The sequence below is a fragment of the Populus nigra genome, chromosome 1, assembly GCF_951802175.1.
Source record: "Populus nigra chromosome 1, ddPopNigr1.1, whole genome shotgun sequence".
In the NCBI taxonomy this organism is placed as follows: Eukaryota; Viridiplantae; Streptophyta; class Magnoliopsida; order Malpighiales; family Salicaceae; genus Populus; species Populus nigra.
In genome coordinates, this window is record NC_084852.1 from 46,892,801 (window position 1) to 46,906,893 (window position 14,093).

Genomic DNA, 14,093 nt, shown 5'->3' on the forward strand with positions numbered 1-14,093 from the left:
TTTTTTTTTCTATAAATGATATTATTTCATTCTTTGTTTTTTTTTTTTAAAAAAAAAAACAATACTTGGTGTTGATCTATTGCCGAGTTAGATTGAACTTGACAGGATTAATATCTTTTTTTTTTGTTTAAATTAAAACCTGAGCCAAAATAGACCAAATTTAAAAACTATGACTGAAACTAAAATATAATCTTTCAACTTTCGGATTTAGAGCAACTTTTGTTGGGAGTACTGGGGTGAGATAGAGAAAATCAAAGGAGTGATAAAATCACACGGAGAGTTCATAAATTAATAGAACTGCCTCAAGGCACAAAATACTAAATTATACATGTTGTTTGATTAGTTTCGGAACGTCTGATGAAGGGAAATACAACGAGAAAATTATAAAATTGTCTAAAACTCTTGCAAATCAAATGAACATAAATGTCGTGGATGTCCTTAATCACCACGTTTCATGAGCAATCAATGGTTGGACATCCATAGATGGATCCGTGCCATTTCTAGAATCTCCAATTGTTACTGAAGTAGTAGGTCCAGCAATTTCCCATACGTTGGGAACTTCATTCCTGATGTTTTCAAGTTCTTTAATACTTTGTTGTGCATGAAGAGCTCCTTTTGACAGCCGAATCTGCTCCAACTCTATCGCGACTTCTCTCATTGTTGGTCGTTTCCTTCCATTCAAGTTCAAGCATCTTCTTGCAAGATTAGCGACTGCGATAACTTCTTCTTCACGGTCCTGCCCCATAAGTCGTTCATCAAGAATATCAAATATCTTGTTCTCTTCCATCAAAAGAATAAAATGAGTGGCTAAGCTTCTCCTTTCTTCCGGCCTTTCATAAGAAATTGGTTTTTGCCCACTCAAGAGCTCTGCAAGAACAACACCAAAACTGTAGACGTCACTTTTTCCGGTAAACTGGCTAGACTGGAAGTACTCTGGGTCCAAGTATCCAAAAGTGCCTTGAACATGAGTGGTTAGATGAGTTTGATCAATGGCGATCGATCTTGAAGTTCCGAAATCTGATACTTTTGCTCTGAACTTCTCATCTAACATTATATTTGTAGACTTGATATCACGGTGATAAACCGGAATGGATGCTGCGGAATGAAGATAAGAAAGTGCCCTAGCAACTTCAGTAGCAATCCTTAGTCGCATTTCCCATGAAAACTCGAACTCCTCCTTCTGGTCATGAATATACTCAAAGAGATTTCCATTGGGAATGAATTCATAGACTAGCAGAGGAACCTCCGTCTCTAAACAACAACCTAGCAACTTGACCACATTTCTATGATTGACTTGTGAAAGGATGACGACCTCATTGATAAATTCTTCCAACTTTTCTTCATCCACCATTTTGGATTTTTTAACAGCAACGATCATTCCATCTGCTAGCATTCCTTTATAAACAGTTCCTTGGCCACCTTGACCAAGTATTCTATTATCATTAAAACGATCGGTTGCCTTTTCCAACTCCTTGGAAGTAAATATTTTTGTTTTCTGAATGCTTCCATCACTTGATGATAATTGTTGCTGCAGCAATAAACCACCATTTCGTTTGAAGAACTTCTTCTTCAGTTCAATGTTCTTCCTTTTTTTTAGAAGTTTATATAACCGCCAAATACCAACAAGCAGCAGCAACAATCCAGTGGCCGCACCTAGAACTGCCATTGCTCGCAAGGGGAAAAAAAAAACAATTGTTAGATACATACATACGTATTACTATTGAACAACAATCCATGTCAACAAGGTGGTTGAATCTTTTTTGGGTTGAGGTAACCTTCTGCCGTATATTTTTTATATATATATATATATTTTTAAATTCCTATATGTTATTGTATATTCATATTTGTTTCCTCATATATCCTTTCACTATTTTGAACAAAAAGGCCACAACAACCTCCAAAAGAAAATTTAATTTTAAAAAGCCTAAAACAATTACAAAAATAAATTAAAAAAAGCATGAAAAGCCCACAAAACATAAGAAAATAAAAAAAATTGAAAAGTGAAAAAAAAAAACTTACTTGAATAATATAAAAAATAAAAAAATCATGCCAACAAAGCCTCACAACTAGAAATTAATTATATCTATGGCAACAAAATAAGTTCCACAGGATATGGATTTTCAAAAAATTTATTAGTTACCATTTTTAAAAAAATATCTATGATCTATTTAAAATGTTTTGGTATTCTCCAGGTTTTTTAATTCTAGTTTTTTTTTAAAAAAAATATGTTTTTAATATTTTTTTCATGTTTTGTTAAGTTTTCAAAAATTATTTTTTTTACTTTGATATATTTTAAGACTTAATTTTTATGTTGGAGGTCTTAGGGGTATTTTCATCCAAACAGTAACAAAAGAGTATATAAGAGAAAATATCTATATAACCTAATTTCTTAAAATGAATTTTTTTTAAAAATAACAGATGGAAGAATAAATCCAATACATAAAGATAAATAAATCAATTATATATTAACCTAATTTTTTTAATTAACATACCACTTTTCTTTTTATTCCCACAAATAAAATCAGTATTTTATTTTACAAATAGCTAGTTTTTTTCTTCTTGAAGTGCAAATGGAGAACTTTCCAAGTCAAACATACTGAATCGATCAGTATAAAAAACACTGTTCAACAATAGCAATGTCAAACACCTCAAACACGCAAAAAAGAAAAAACCATACAAAAAATTTAAAATTTTCTCATATAAGTGGAAAAGCGTAATTATAGATAATTATACATTAAGTATCCAGTTCTTGTATGTATTTAATTAATTAAAAAAAAAAGAAAAAGAAGGTGAAATTAAAAAGAACAGAATTATATCGTATGCTATGATTTACAGGGAGAACCAAGGGTACTTATAGAAGGGTAAAGATGTACTTAGGCAGTCATGGACGAGAATTGATTTTCTCGTAGCTCCCATTCCATTCTCTCAGACAAGGGAAAATATATAATTTCTACTGTCTCCCAAACACAATTTATCCTCTAAACCAATGTTTCAGGTTCCTATAAATTACGAAGGAAAAAAGAATAAGAGACAGGAACTTACTCAAGAAAGTGATCTTAGCTTTGTCCAGCTCGCACTTGTACCACCCCGGCACATTCACACATTTTGTCATCCCCGAACACGAATTTCCCCTGGGAATTTTGCACTCATCGATATCTGATTCAGGAAATCCAATTAGTGAGTATGTTCTTGTGATTGGAGCCATCCAAAAGTAGAATGATATTGCTTCAGTACTCCATTATTTTTTCTTAAAAAAAGAAGAAGATTAAATCACATTAAGCGTCTTCGAATCATACCAGTGCATCCATCAGGAAGATACGGATTGCCATCATAGCCCGGGCTGCACCAACAAGTAGTTGAATTGGAATACAATGTTACTATTCTCGAACCCCACCTCCCAGAAGTTAAGTTCACAGGGGTGTCGCAATACTTTGCATCAGAATTCTTTGCATCAGAATTATTTGCATCAGAATACAATGTTACACCTTCAGGGATGTCAGTACCATAATACATAAGCCAACGCAGGATTACTGGAACATATTGCATATATAGCACCACCTCGCGACTTGATATATTGTTCCGGAACCATTCTTCCTCTACTATAAAAGCTGCCTTGCATTGATTTCTGCCTTGATCATTAATAGGGTGCTCTGGGGTCCCCAAACTCGCGTTGAACACCTGGAGACTCGAGGGAATTGTGGTCTGGCAGCAATTGTTACCAGAACAGTAGCTATTTTTTTTACCTTCTGTACTAGCACCGCAAGTTGACGTGCACCCAACAATTTCTGGCTCAATTCCGTTCAATAAAGCACGATTGTTGCAGCCCATTGCGGTGAAGATATTTGAGGAAGAGAAGGAGAAAGGACTTCCAGTCATATTAATGGCTAAGTTGGCACCTCTACCAGAACAGCCGGAGGAAATTATTGGACTGTTTACTCGAACCACAGTGCTCCCTAATGAAATCTTGAAGACCTCCATGTTGATTCTGCTTAAGAAAGCCCTGCTGGGAGAATCCGCAGTTGTTTTGTTGCAATCAACTGAGAACCAGTCATTCATGTAACAACCTGTTCCTATTCCAAATGGAAAAGGGATGCTAATGTTTCCACAAGTCTCTGTACAATTAGGCCTCGCCATAATTAGTGCTGATACAGTTGCTATTTCAGGAACTAGAAATAGCGGGAAAAAAATTAAAGAGACACCACGAGGAATCATGCCTTCCCTTCTATTGCAGATTTAGATACTGCTGGAGATCAATAATGGAAGGATAGAGAGAGAGGGGGGAAAGATCTTTCTTTGCTCCCTATATTTGTGAGAAAAAAAATACGAATTTAGACAGAGAAGACTGCCTTAAAAGAGTAAGCGAACTGTCCAAATCATTGGAAGCAAATTCAATGAAAAGTTCTCTCTCAATCTATCTATATATATAACATGGTGGCCTTTGAAGCAATGCACCCATATTTTTAATTCGAGTATTCGTAAGATTAATTGGAGTTGGGATGTTTCTTCCCAACTTCCAAGCTTTGATTAATAATGTATAAATTACACAAGACTATAAATTAAGGCTCTCAAATTGAGTGATGGTGACTTTCGTCTAACCAATTCAAAGACGATTAGTTTAAAACTAAAGAGAATAGCGTGTAGACGACGATGCTATGAATAAAACAGGGGAAGAAAAGTCGTTTCTCTGTTTAACAGAATCAAAGGCTCTAGTCCTGCCACATGTCAAAAGATTAGAGAATGAAATTGTTAGAATGCTGTTAGTAGCTGTTAGTATTGTTTGTCAGTTAAGAGAATTAGTTAGCATTGTTTCAGTGCAAATAAAGAGAGACTAGATAACGTGTATAACCTTTCTACTATAGCATATATAAACAAATGTCAGATAAGAGAACAGTAATCAATTAATAAAAGAATCAGTGCTAAATGTCTGCTTTGGACCACTTAAATGTGTTGGAACTCAGAATAGAGAAATTAAAGATAATAGAAAGGTAGCGTGTAGGCGACGATGCTATGAATAAAACAGGGGAAGAAAAGTCGTTTCTCTAGAGTGCATGCCAAGATCTTATTATAATGTGGAATATCCAGTAGATAAGTACTTAGAATGAACATATCTTTAGAAATTAATCAGCAATATTCAACTAGAAAGCCTGATTCAAAAAGAGTTATATAGAGATTGCAAGATTGTGTTTAGTTAATGTTATAGGATGTAATGAACATATACAAAAGGGATAGAAAAATCAATAAAAAAAAAAAACAGAGAGTAGAGAGAAAAATTTGAACAAACGAAATCCTTATTAATGTTTTACTTTGTTTCGAATATCATAGGATTTTTTTATATATAATATTAGCAAGTGTTTTGTTTTAAAAAATTCTAGTCCGACTCGCAGTGAAGAAGTGAATATCAATTTTTTTTATAGAAAATCTATATCATGGAGAAACTTAACCGAAATTTCCAACGTGAAATCTCAAACTTAAGTTATTGGACTGAGTGTTTCTGTGTGGACCCTAATCCTCCTATTTTTCTCTCCTCCTTTATTACAGCAGAAGTTGACATCGAACGACATTATTCTTTGACAAAATTAATCTAAAAACTATTGACTTGCAAAATCAAATGCATGGCTAGACTTCGACTTTCTGTTAAGGACTTGCACAAAATAGAAAGATCTGCTGTGACGTTTCCAATGCAGCCGAAAGAGGCCGCATGCATCGATATAGCGCCACGGTCTCATCCTGCAACCGCTGCCAAGTTACCCGCCCGTCCTTTTTGGTCCCTGATTTTTTTTAAAAAATTGATCTCTCGAGCCTTAATTGTTAATTTTACATCAATGAAATTGTTTTTTTTTTCCGCAAAACAGAGTATCAAATACTTTTCCTCAACATTATGGGATCCCATATAAAAGGAAAAAAAATCAAGGGATCTAAAAAAAACAAAAAGAGCTAAATCTCTTCCTCGATGTTTGCAAGAAAAGAGGCTCAACACTTGTCTAGTGTTCAAATCCAGTCACAATAGCTTTAATATTTTTTAATTCAATTCAATTTTATTTTATTTTTCTAAATGGAGCATCAACCAAGATTCAGTTTAATTTCCTGACGTCGTGAGCATCCAACACTAAGCCCTTTTAGGTTATACAACCCTATATTTCAGAGAAACATGTAGGGAAGAATATGATATTTTTCTAAAAAATCTAATATAAGGTTCCTTCTCAATCAAGGCATAACACACGTCCCCGCGCGCGCCCAAATATATATATATATATATATATATATATATATATATATATATATATATATTCCATTCAAACAAATAATTTATTTAATTTAATAAAATTCCAGGAGAATCTACCTTACACAGGAGCTTTATCTAAAATTTGCATAACGACAACTCAAACCACATTTGGCGTACACAACCAATGCTTAGGCAAATTCAGTCTTACTACTAAAAGAACTTCAATCACAGTTAATCTCCACATTCATGTAAAGTAGAATTCATAATATTGATTGAGATTTATATCATGAATTTATTTTTACATTATTAACATATATTAAAAGTTCTTGACATTTCATTATAGCAATTAACAATGAAATGATTTGGCTTTTTACAATTGGGTCCTCAAAGATTTTTTTTTACAATTCCATCATCTAATATTAGGTTTAAAAGATATTAGACTTTATAATTTGTTTTGATTTATATTTTATGGGGTTATCCTGGTCTTATGATCCAAGTTTGACAGGTTAACCCAGGTTGACTCAAGTAATTTTTTTGTTCTTTTTTTTAATTGATTTGTTTCTCAACTTCATCCTTCAATATTTGGTTGATTGAGAATTTAGCTTCATGTTTCTTTTATTTACTTTCTGTGGGGTTATGATGGTCTCATAACCCGGGTCGCAAGTTTTATGGATTAGCCAAATTGGCTCGGGTTTTTTTTTGTCCTTTTTTAATTGATTTTTTTTCTTCAATTTTGATCATTCAATATTGTGTTGATTAAAAAATTGACTTTATATTTTTTTTTATTTCTATGTATTTATCTCGGTCTCATGATTCGAGTTCGGCAAGTTAACCCGAGTTGACTTGGGACTTTTTTTGTTTGTTTTCTTATTCATTTTTTTTTCAATTTAATCCTTCAACATTGGGTTGATTAAGAATTGTACTTCATTTTGTTTTTTTATGGGGTTATCATGATCTCATAAACAGGGTCACGCAATAGCCAAGTTACCTCAGTTTTTTTTGTTCTTTTTTAATTTTTTTTTCAATTTCATCCTTTAATATTAGGTTAATTGAGAATTAGACTGCATAATTTATTTGAGTTTGCTTTCTACAAGGTTATCTCAGTCTCATGACTTGAATAACGAGTTTGGTCGGTTAGTTTGGGTTGACTCTTTCGTGTTCTTTTTTTAATTGATTCTTTTCAATTTCATTCTTCAACATCGATTGAGAATTCAGCTTTATAATTTATTTCAATTTTCTTTCTATACGGTTATTTCAGTCTCATGACTCAGGTTTAATACCCGGGCTGACTCAACTTATTTTTCTAATTGATGTTTTTTCAATTTTATCCTTCAATATTATATTAATTGAGAATTGAGCTTAATAAACTATTTATTTTTTTTGCTTTCTATAGGGTTATTAAGGTTTCATGATTTCGGTTGAAGATTTGGCAAGTTAATATGAGTTGATCCAAGTAAATCCGAGTCGATTCAAGTAAATCCAAGTAGATCCAATATGTTGTCATCTAATTTTTTTTTAAAAAAAAGATATCATCTTGATTTTTTTTAGTCATACTATATTTTGTACCGGTTGTTCGAGTTGTATTTGGACATGTAAAGTTGACTATGTCACATCGGGTTAACCTCCACATAATTTTTTTTTTAGAAAACATGTTAACAACACTTGGATATTTTTTTTAAGTTCAATAAAAATTTGATATGACCCGCGGCATAGCGCAAACAATTATCTAGTAAAAAGTAGAATAATTACTAATTAATTATTTTACTTGTAACAACTTGAAAATATTAATTATTAACCTATGCATCAAGTTTAGTTACATGACATAAAGTAATAATTATAAAATTCTACCTAATAACAAAAGCTATGTTTCCTTCCTCTCCACTTTAACAGAATCAGAAATTTGTGACAGCTTGAACCTTATCTGGTTCGATTCATACAAAATTCGTGCAAACCCAGTCAGATTTCAAAAACCTCCTGAGGGGAAAAAACCAAACCTTGTTATAAAACCACAACCAAAAGCCATGCCTAAACTCACCTTTAGGGACTCCCGGACATTTGTTGAAGCTCTCTCTGTCACAAAGCACCCAAAGAAGATGGTGTACTATGAGTCTATCCCTGATGACAAGGAATGGCTTCTGAGAAGTTTAGTGGGATCCATAAACACAAACGTGGACTTTGCTCACCTTGAGCATATGGTTCTAACAAATATTAGGCAGACAGTGGGCTTTCATTTTCTGGGAGCAAGCCAAGCAGTCATTACCTTTACAAATCGAGAATCTATGGAGAAAGAGCTGGTTAATGGATCCTCTGTTTTGAAAACATCATTCTCTCATCTGAAACCATGGAAAAAGGGAGCTAAAGCTACAGATAGATTTGTGAGGGTGTCTATATTGGGATTACCTTTGATAGGATGGAACCGCAGATGTATTGAATCCATTATTGAGAAAGCAGGGAAGATGGTTGGATACGACATCACTAGCGTGAGCCACGGATCTCTCACGGGGGTAAAAGTGTTGCTGAGCACAACTTCCTTTGAAACTCTAAATGAGCATGTCTTACTGGTTTTAGACGGCGACGAATTTGATATCTCAATCATGGAAATGAAACCGGATTTTTGTCCCCTACTGTCTACAATCAAACATTCAATTGATATTACTGCAACATTAGATGAAGAGTCATGCAGCGACTTTGCAACTTCAGATGAGATTACGGCAACGAGCTTAAAGACTACTGACCCTGGCGGTGACCGTTGTGCAATGGACACTTCTATAACAGAGCAACAAAAGAAGGATGTGGATAGCGATTTCTCTCTCATCTTCTGTCAGGGGCACACTGGGCCAACAAACAACTGGGATCATACTGACACAATTTCAAAAAATGCCTGCCTTTTCCCTGAAACAGATGAAACACATAACCTCCAGACGATAGATCAGCAACTACACAATGATACATATCATCCACCCCCTGCAATGTCACACGATAACATATTAAAGGAAAACATGCACGAGGTAGCCGACAGTGACAACAACACAGATGTCTCAGTACAATCAGTTACAGGAGTGGGCTTTGTAAAAAAAGGCATCACAGGCCAGGTGAAAGGAACAAGGCTATCTAACACTTCTTCAGCCTAGGTTTTAAGGTCCTTCTCCAAAACAGCAAGAACCTTGAATTTAGACCAGAATCAATTGCAGAACTCCTACTCGAATTTCATACATGATCTGGCGGAACCTCAAGAAGTAGTGGATATAGAACTAAAGGAAAGAAAAAGGAAGAAGCTTAGACAAATAAGAAGAATTGGCCCTAAATATACATGCATAAAAAGGAAGAAAGTGAAGAAAAACAGACATGCTTTGGCTAACAGAGGCTTAGCAAATGTTGCTCCTGACTCTTACAGAAACACATATCTAAAAGACAATAGCTCATCCCCTGCTATTACGTCATCTTCTGATAAACATGCAGATATTACCTCAAATCATGCCTCCATGGATACAGAGACCAGTGATGCACATACTAGTCTACCAAGCCCTTTGAGCTCTCAGTGCAGCCAGCAGGCCTCCTCAGAAGCGATCAAAGAAAACAACAGGAATGCTAGAAGCAAAACAAGGAAACTGAAACGGTTGCAAGCTAGTGGTAGTGTAGCCAACACTACCGAGAAAGGTGTCTCTTCTGATTCCCTCAATTCAGGAATTCAGAAAGGAAATGTCCGGTTTGAAGCAGCCTACAAGGATAATCAGGCTGATGGTTTTGATAGAGTCAAGGAGACTCGGGAAATGTTACATAATGCAGCGGCTCTGGGATTGGGAATCTACCAAGATCTTATAGGGTATGAAGAGGGAGTTCGGAGGAACATTGACAGAGAAGTAGACGAGTGGACATCAGCCAATCAACTGTAAGTTCCTCACCCTACTAAGTTTGATCAGTCTTGGTCTTGCTATATCTATGAATATCTTTGCTTGGAACAGTTGTGGGTTGGGTATGTTGAACAAACGATATTCCATTCGGAATAGGTTGCTCAATAGTAATGTTGGCATCTGCTTTCTATTAGAAACAAAAAAAAATAACTGCTGCGATTCCTTTATCAGAAATCTGTGGAATGTTGTAACTGTTAAATGGGCTTTTCTAGAGTCTGTTGGCAAATCAGGAGGGATCATAGTGATGTGGGATAGCTCTATCTTTGAGGTTAATTCCATAGAATTTGGGGGCCAATGGATTAGCCTAAGCGGCAAACATGTTAATTCTTCCTTTAACTGCATGGTAGTTGGTGTATATGCTGCATCTTCTATGCAAGACCGTGCTAAGCTGTGGGAAGACATCACCACTCTGAAGTTTGCCTTTGAATTACCAATGGTTGTGATAGGTGATTTCAATGAAACTCTTCATGCTCATGAGAGAAGTAGCAGCTATATTAATCATTCAGGGTCAGCTGCTCTCCGTAAATTCCTATCCGATTGTGCTCTGATTGAATTCAAACTGCAAGGCAGCCGCTTCACTTGGTTTAGGGGGGGTTCCATGAGCTGTATCGATAAGGCCTTTGCATCTCCAGAGTTCCACCTTCAATTTCCATTCTTATCACTCTGCCGCTACCCTAGGGGGATGTCTGATCACTGTCAATTGCTTCTTCAGACCCCAAAGGTTGATTGGGGATGGAAGCCTTTCCGCTTCCTTAACTGTTGGTTGTCACACCTTCATTCTTAGCTGATTTTCATATCCTCTGGTCTGATAGCTGCAAGGAATTTCCAGGGGACTATAGATTGGTAAAGAAACTAGGAACTTTGGGGAAAAAACTGAGACAATGGAACAAATCCACTTTCGGTAATCAAAATACAAAACTTGAAGACATTCAGAACTCCATCACAACCATCGAAGATATAAGCGAGGTGCGCCTTTTGTCTGAGACTGAAAAAACAAAGCTTAAGAATCTGAACTCCGAGCTTTGGGAGGTTAGGAGGAAGGTTGAGGATATTTGGAGACAGAAATCCCGCCAAAATTGGTGTAAAATAGGGGATAAAAACACCCATTTCTTCCACCTTTCGGCAAGTTTGAGGAATGGCCGCAACCACATTAGCAAGATTGAACTGAATGATACATTTTTAGTCTCTCCAAATGACATCAAAAAGGGTGCTGTCAACTTCTTCTCAACTCTATTTGCCAAGCCACAATGCAAAAGAATTGAAATGGGAGGCTCGGGATTCTCTAAAATCTCAGAATCAAAATCAGTTTGGTTAGAAAGATTACCTTCATTGGAGGAAGTGAAGCAAGCTGTATGGGATTGTGACTGTTCAAAAGCCCCCGGTCCTGACGGGTTTACCTACTCCTTCTATAAAAAGACATGGAATCTTATCAGCTCCGACATCTTTGTGATGGTCAAAGAATTTTTCAGAACAGGTAAATTACCAAAGGGGATTGGCTCATCCTTTGTAACGTTGATTCCGAAGACTAAAGGGTCGTGCAGATTCTCCCAATTTTGGCCGATTAGTTTGATTCATGGGTTATATAAAATAATGGCAAAACTATTGTCCACTAGGCTCAAAAGCGTCATGCCAGATGTGATAAGTGTAAACCAGTATGCTTTCATTGCTGGGCGTCAGATTCTAGATGGGTTCATGATAGCAAACGAGGTTGTCCATGCTATTCGCAGCAAGAAGGACCACAGGTTTTTGCTAAAGGTAGATTTCATAAAGCCTTCAACTCGATTTTGTGGGAGCATATCGATTCTACTATGGGCTATATGGGTTTCGGCTCTCATTGGAGGAAATTGATTTCTGAATGTTTGTCCACATCTAAATTGGCCATCCTCATAAACGGCTCTCCTAGCAGAGAATTCAGTGTCGAGAGGGGTCTTAGGCAAGGGGACCCCCTCTCTCCTTTCCTATTTGACATAGCAGTTCAGGGGCTAACGGTTTTATTCAACAGGGCATCTGATTCGGGTTACTTCAAAGGCTTGCAGACTTTTCCAGGGCATCACATAACTCATTTGCAATATGCAGATGACACTTTGATTTTCCTGCCAAATGATTATTCCTCTCTTCTGCATGCCAAGAGGATCCTTCGCTGGTTTGAGATCATTTCCGGACTGAAAGTTAATTTCTATAAGAGCTCACTTATAGGAATTAATTTGGACAACGAATACAGTTCAAGTCTGGCTAACGCAATTTTCTGTCGCAGTGACACTTTCCCAGTCATATACCTTGGGCTGCCTCTTGGTGCTAACCCAACTAGGCTCTCCACTTGGAAACCGGTATTGTCAACAATCATAGCAATGTTAAGCAAATGGAAAGGGAAGTTTCTGAGCATGGCTGGGAGAATATGTCTTATTAAATCTGTCTTAAACTCTCTACCTCTATACTACATGTCTGATTTTACTATGCCAAAGGGCATTACAAAGGCTATATCCTCCATCAATCGTTGTTTTCTTTGGAAGGGTACTTCAAATTCACATGGTATTTGTAAGGTTGCTTGGCACAAGGTAATTAAGAGTAAGCCCCTTGGAGGTCTCGGGTTGGGTTCTATTCACAACAAAAATCTGGCTCTGATGTTTAAATGGCTCTGGAACCTTGATAAAAGAGTGGTAGGAGGTTGGCAAGATCTTATCCTACGAAAGCACCGGCCATACTTCGTAAATGGCCTTCCTGTGTTTGCAGGCTCTTTATCTCCAACTTGGCGTGTCATGGTATCTGCAATTTCCTTAAATCACAGCATATCCGCTCCCCTCCAATCCAATGTCGGGTTCAAGGTGGGCGATGGGAGAAACATCAGGTTCTGGTTTGATTCCTAGCTAGGCCACGCAACCCCTCTCCAGTTCATGTTTCCTAGGCTTTACAACCTCTCCCTGCAGCAATCTTTAAGCATTGCAGAAGTTCATAACCCAAGTGATAACTCAATCAATCTTTCTTGGAGAAGACCCCTTCGATCACGCGAGCTCTGCATGCGGGAAAGCTTGATAGCAGAAGTGGAACGTGGTCTAGTCTTCTCTGATGGTGAAGACAACAAGATTTGGAAATCCCACAGCTCCAACGTTTACACAGTCTCCTCAGGGTGCCATCTTCTTGATGGTTTAATTGTTTCAACAAACCTTCACTCCCCTGCTCTGCTTTGGAAAGGGTTTGCGCCTCCGAAAATAGATGTGTTCATATGGCTTCTCCTAAACGGCAGTGTTTGCACAAAAGATTTCTTAGCTAAGAGAAGAATCATCAATTATGAGGAAGCTCTTTGCCCTTTCTGCTGCAAGGAGATTGAGACTATACATCATCTCTTCCATCTCTGTCCTACATCTTGGTCTCTCTGGTGTAGACTCTTTAGTTGGTTTGGGTGTGTAGGTTGTCTGCCAAAAGACCCAAATCACAACCTTCAGGAATGGTCCGGGCTGTTAAAAGGAAATTTCCAACGTCAAGCAATTACCCTTCTTTGTAAAGGATTATACTGGTCAATTTGGATAGCGCGCAACAATATGATCTTCGACTCCAAAACTCCAGACTAGGATGTGATTTTTGACCTCACCTTTCATCGGTTGGCCTTTTGGTTGAAGTCCTCTGTCAAAAATTTCAGTTACACAGGCTCCGATCTTTATAGAAATCCTGAATGTATCATGAACTGGACTAACTAGTTGGGGTTGTAAATTCCTCGCTCTCTTTATGTTTTAATTTTCCCCTGTAATCTTCCTTATTGCAGCCCTCATCTTCTTAATGGGGTCGCCTTATTTATAATATACTTGATTACTATAAAAAAAACAAACAAAAGCTATGTGCAATCCCAACAACAAGATCAATGTTGTGGTGGCGTGTAATTAATATGAACTCGCAATACATAGTAATACAAATAATGAATAAGAGCACGTGAATATTCTTTACCCTTACATTCTATACTAAAACTT

General features: G+C 36.6%; 1 protein-coding gene across 1 annotated transcript; it reads right to left on the reverse strand.

The window, feature by feature from the left end:
* Positions 1-260: 260 nt before the first annotated feature.
* On the reverse strand, positions 261-4,499 carry LOC133700737 (wall-associated receptor kinase-like 8). The gene is made up of 3 exons (XM_062124384.1): positions 3,297-4,499; positions 3,043-3,156; positions 261-1,659 (listed from the first exon to the last, which is right to left on the reverse strand). Exons 1-3 carry the CDS (start codon positions 4,210-4,212, stop codon positions 443-445), a joined length of 2,247 nt encoding a protein of 748 aa, XP_061980368.1. The 5' UTR covers positions 4,213-4,499; the 3' UTR covers positions 261-442.
* Positions 4,500-14,093: the final 9,594 nt, after the last annotated feature.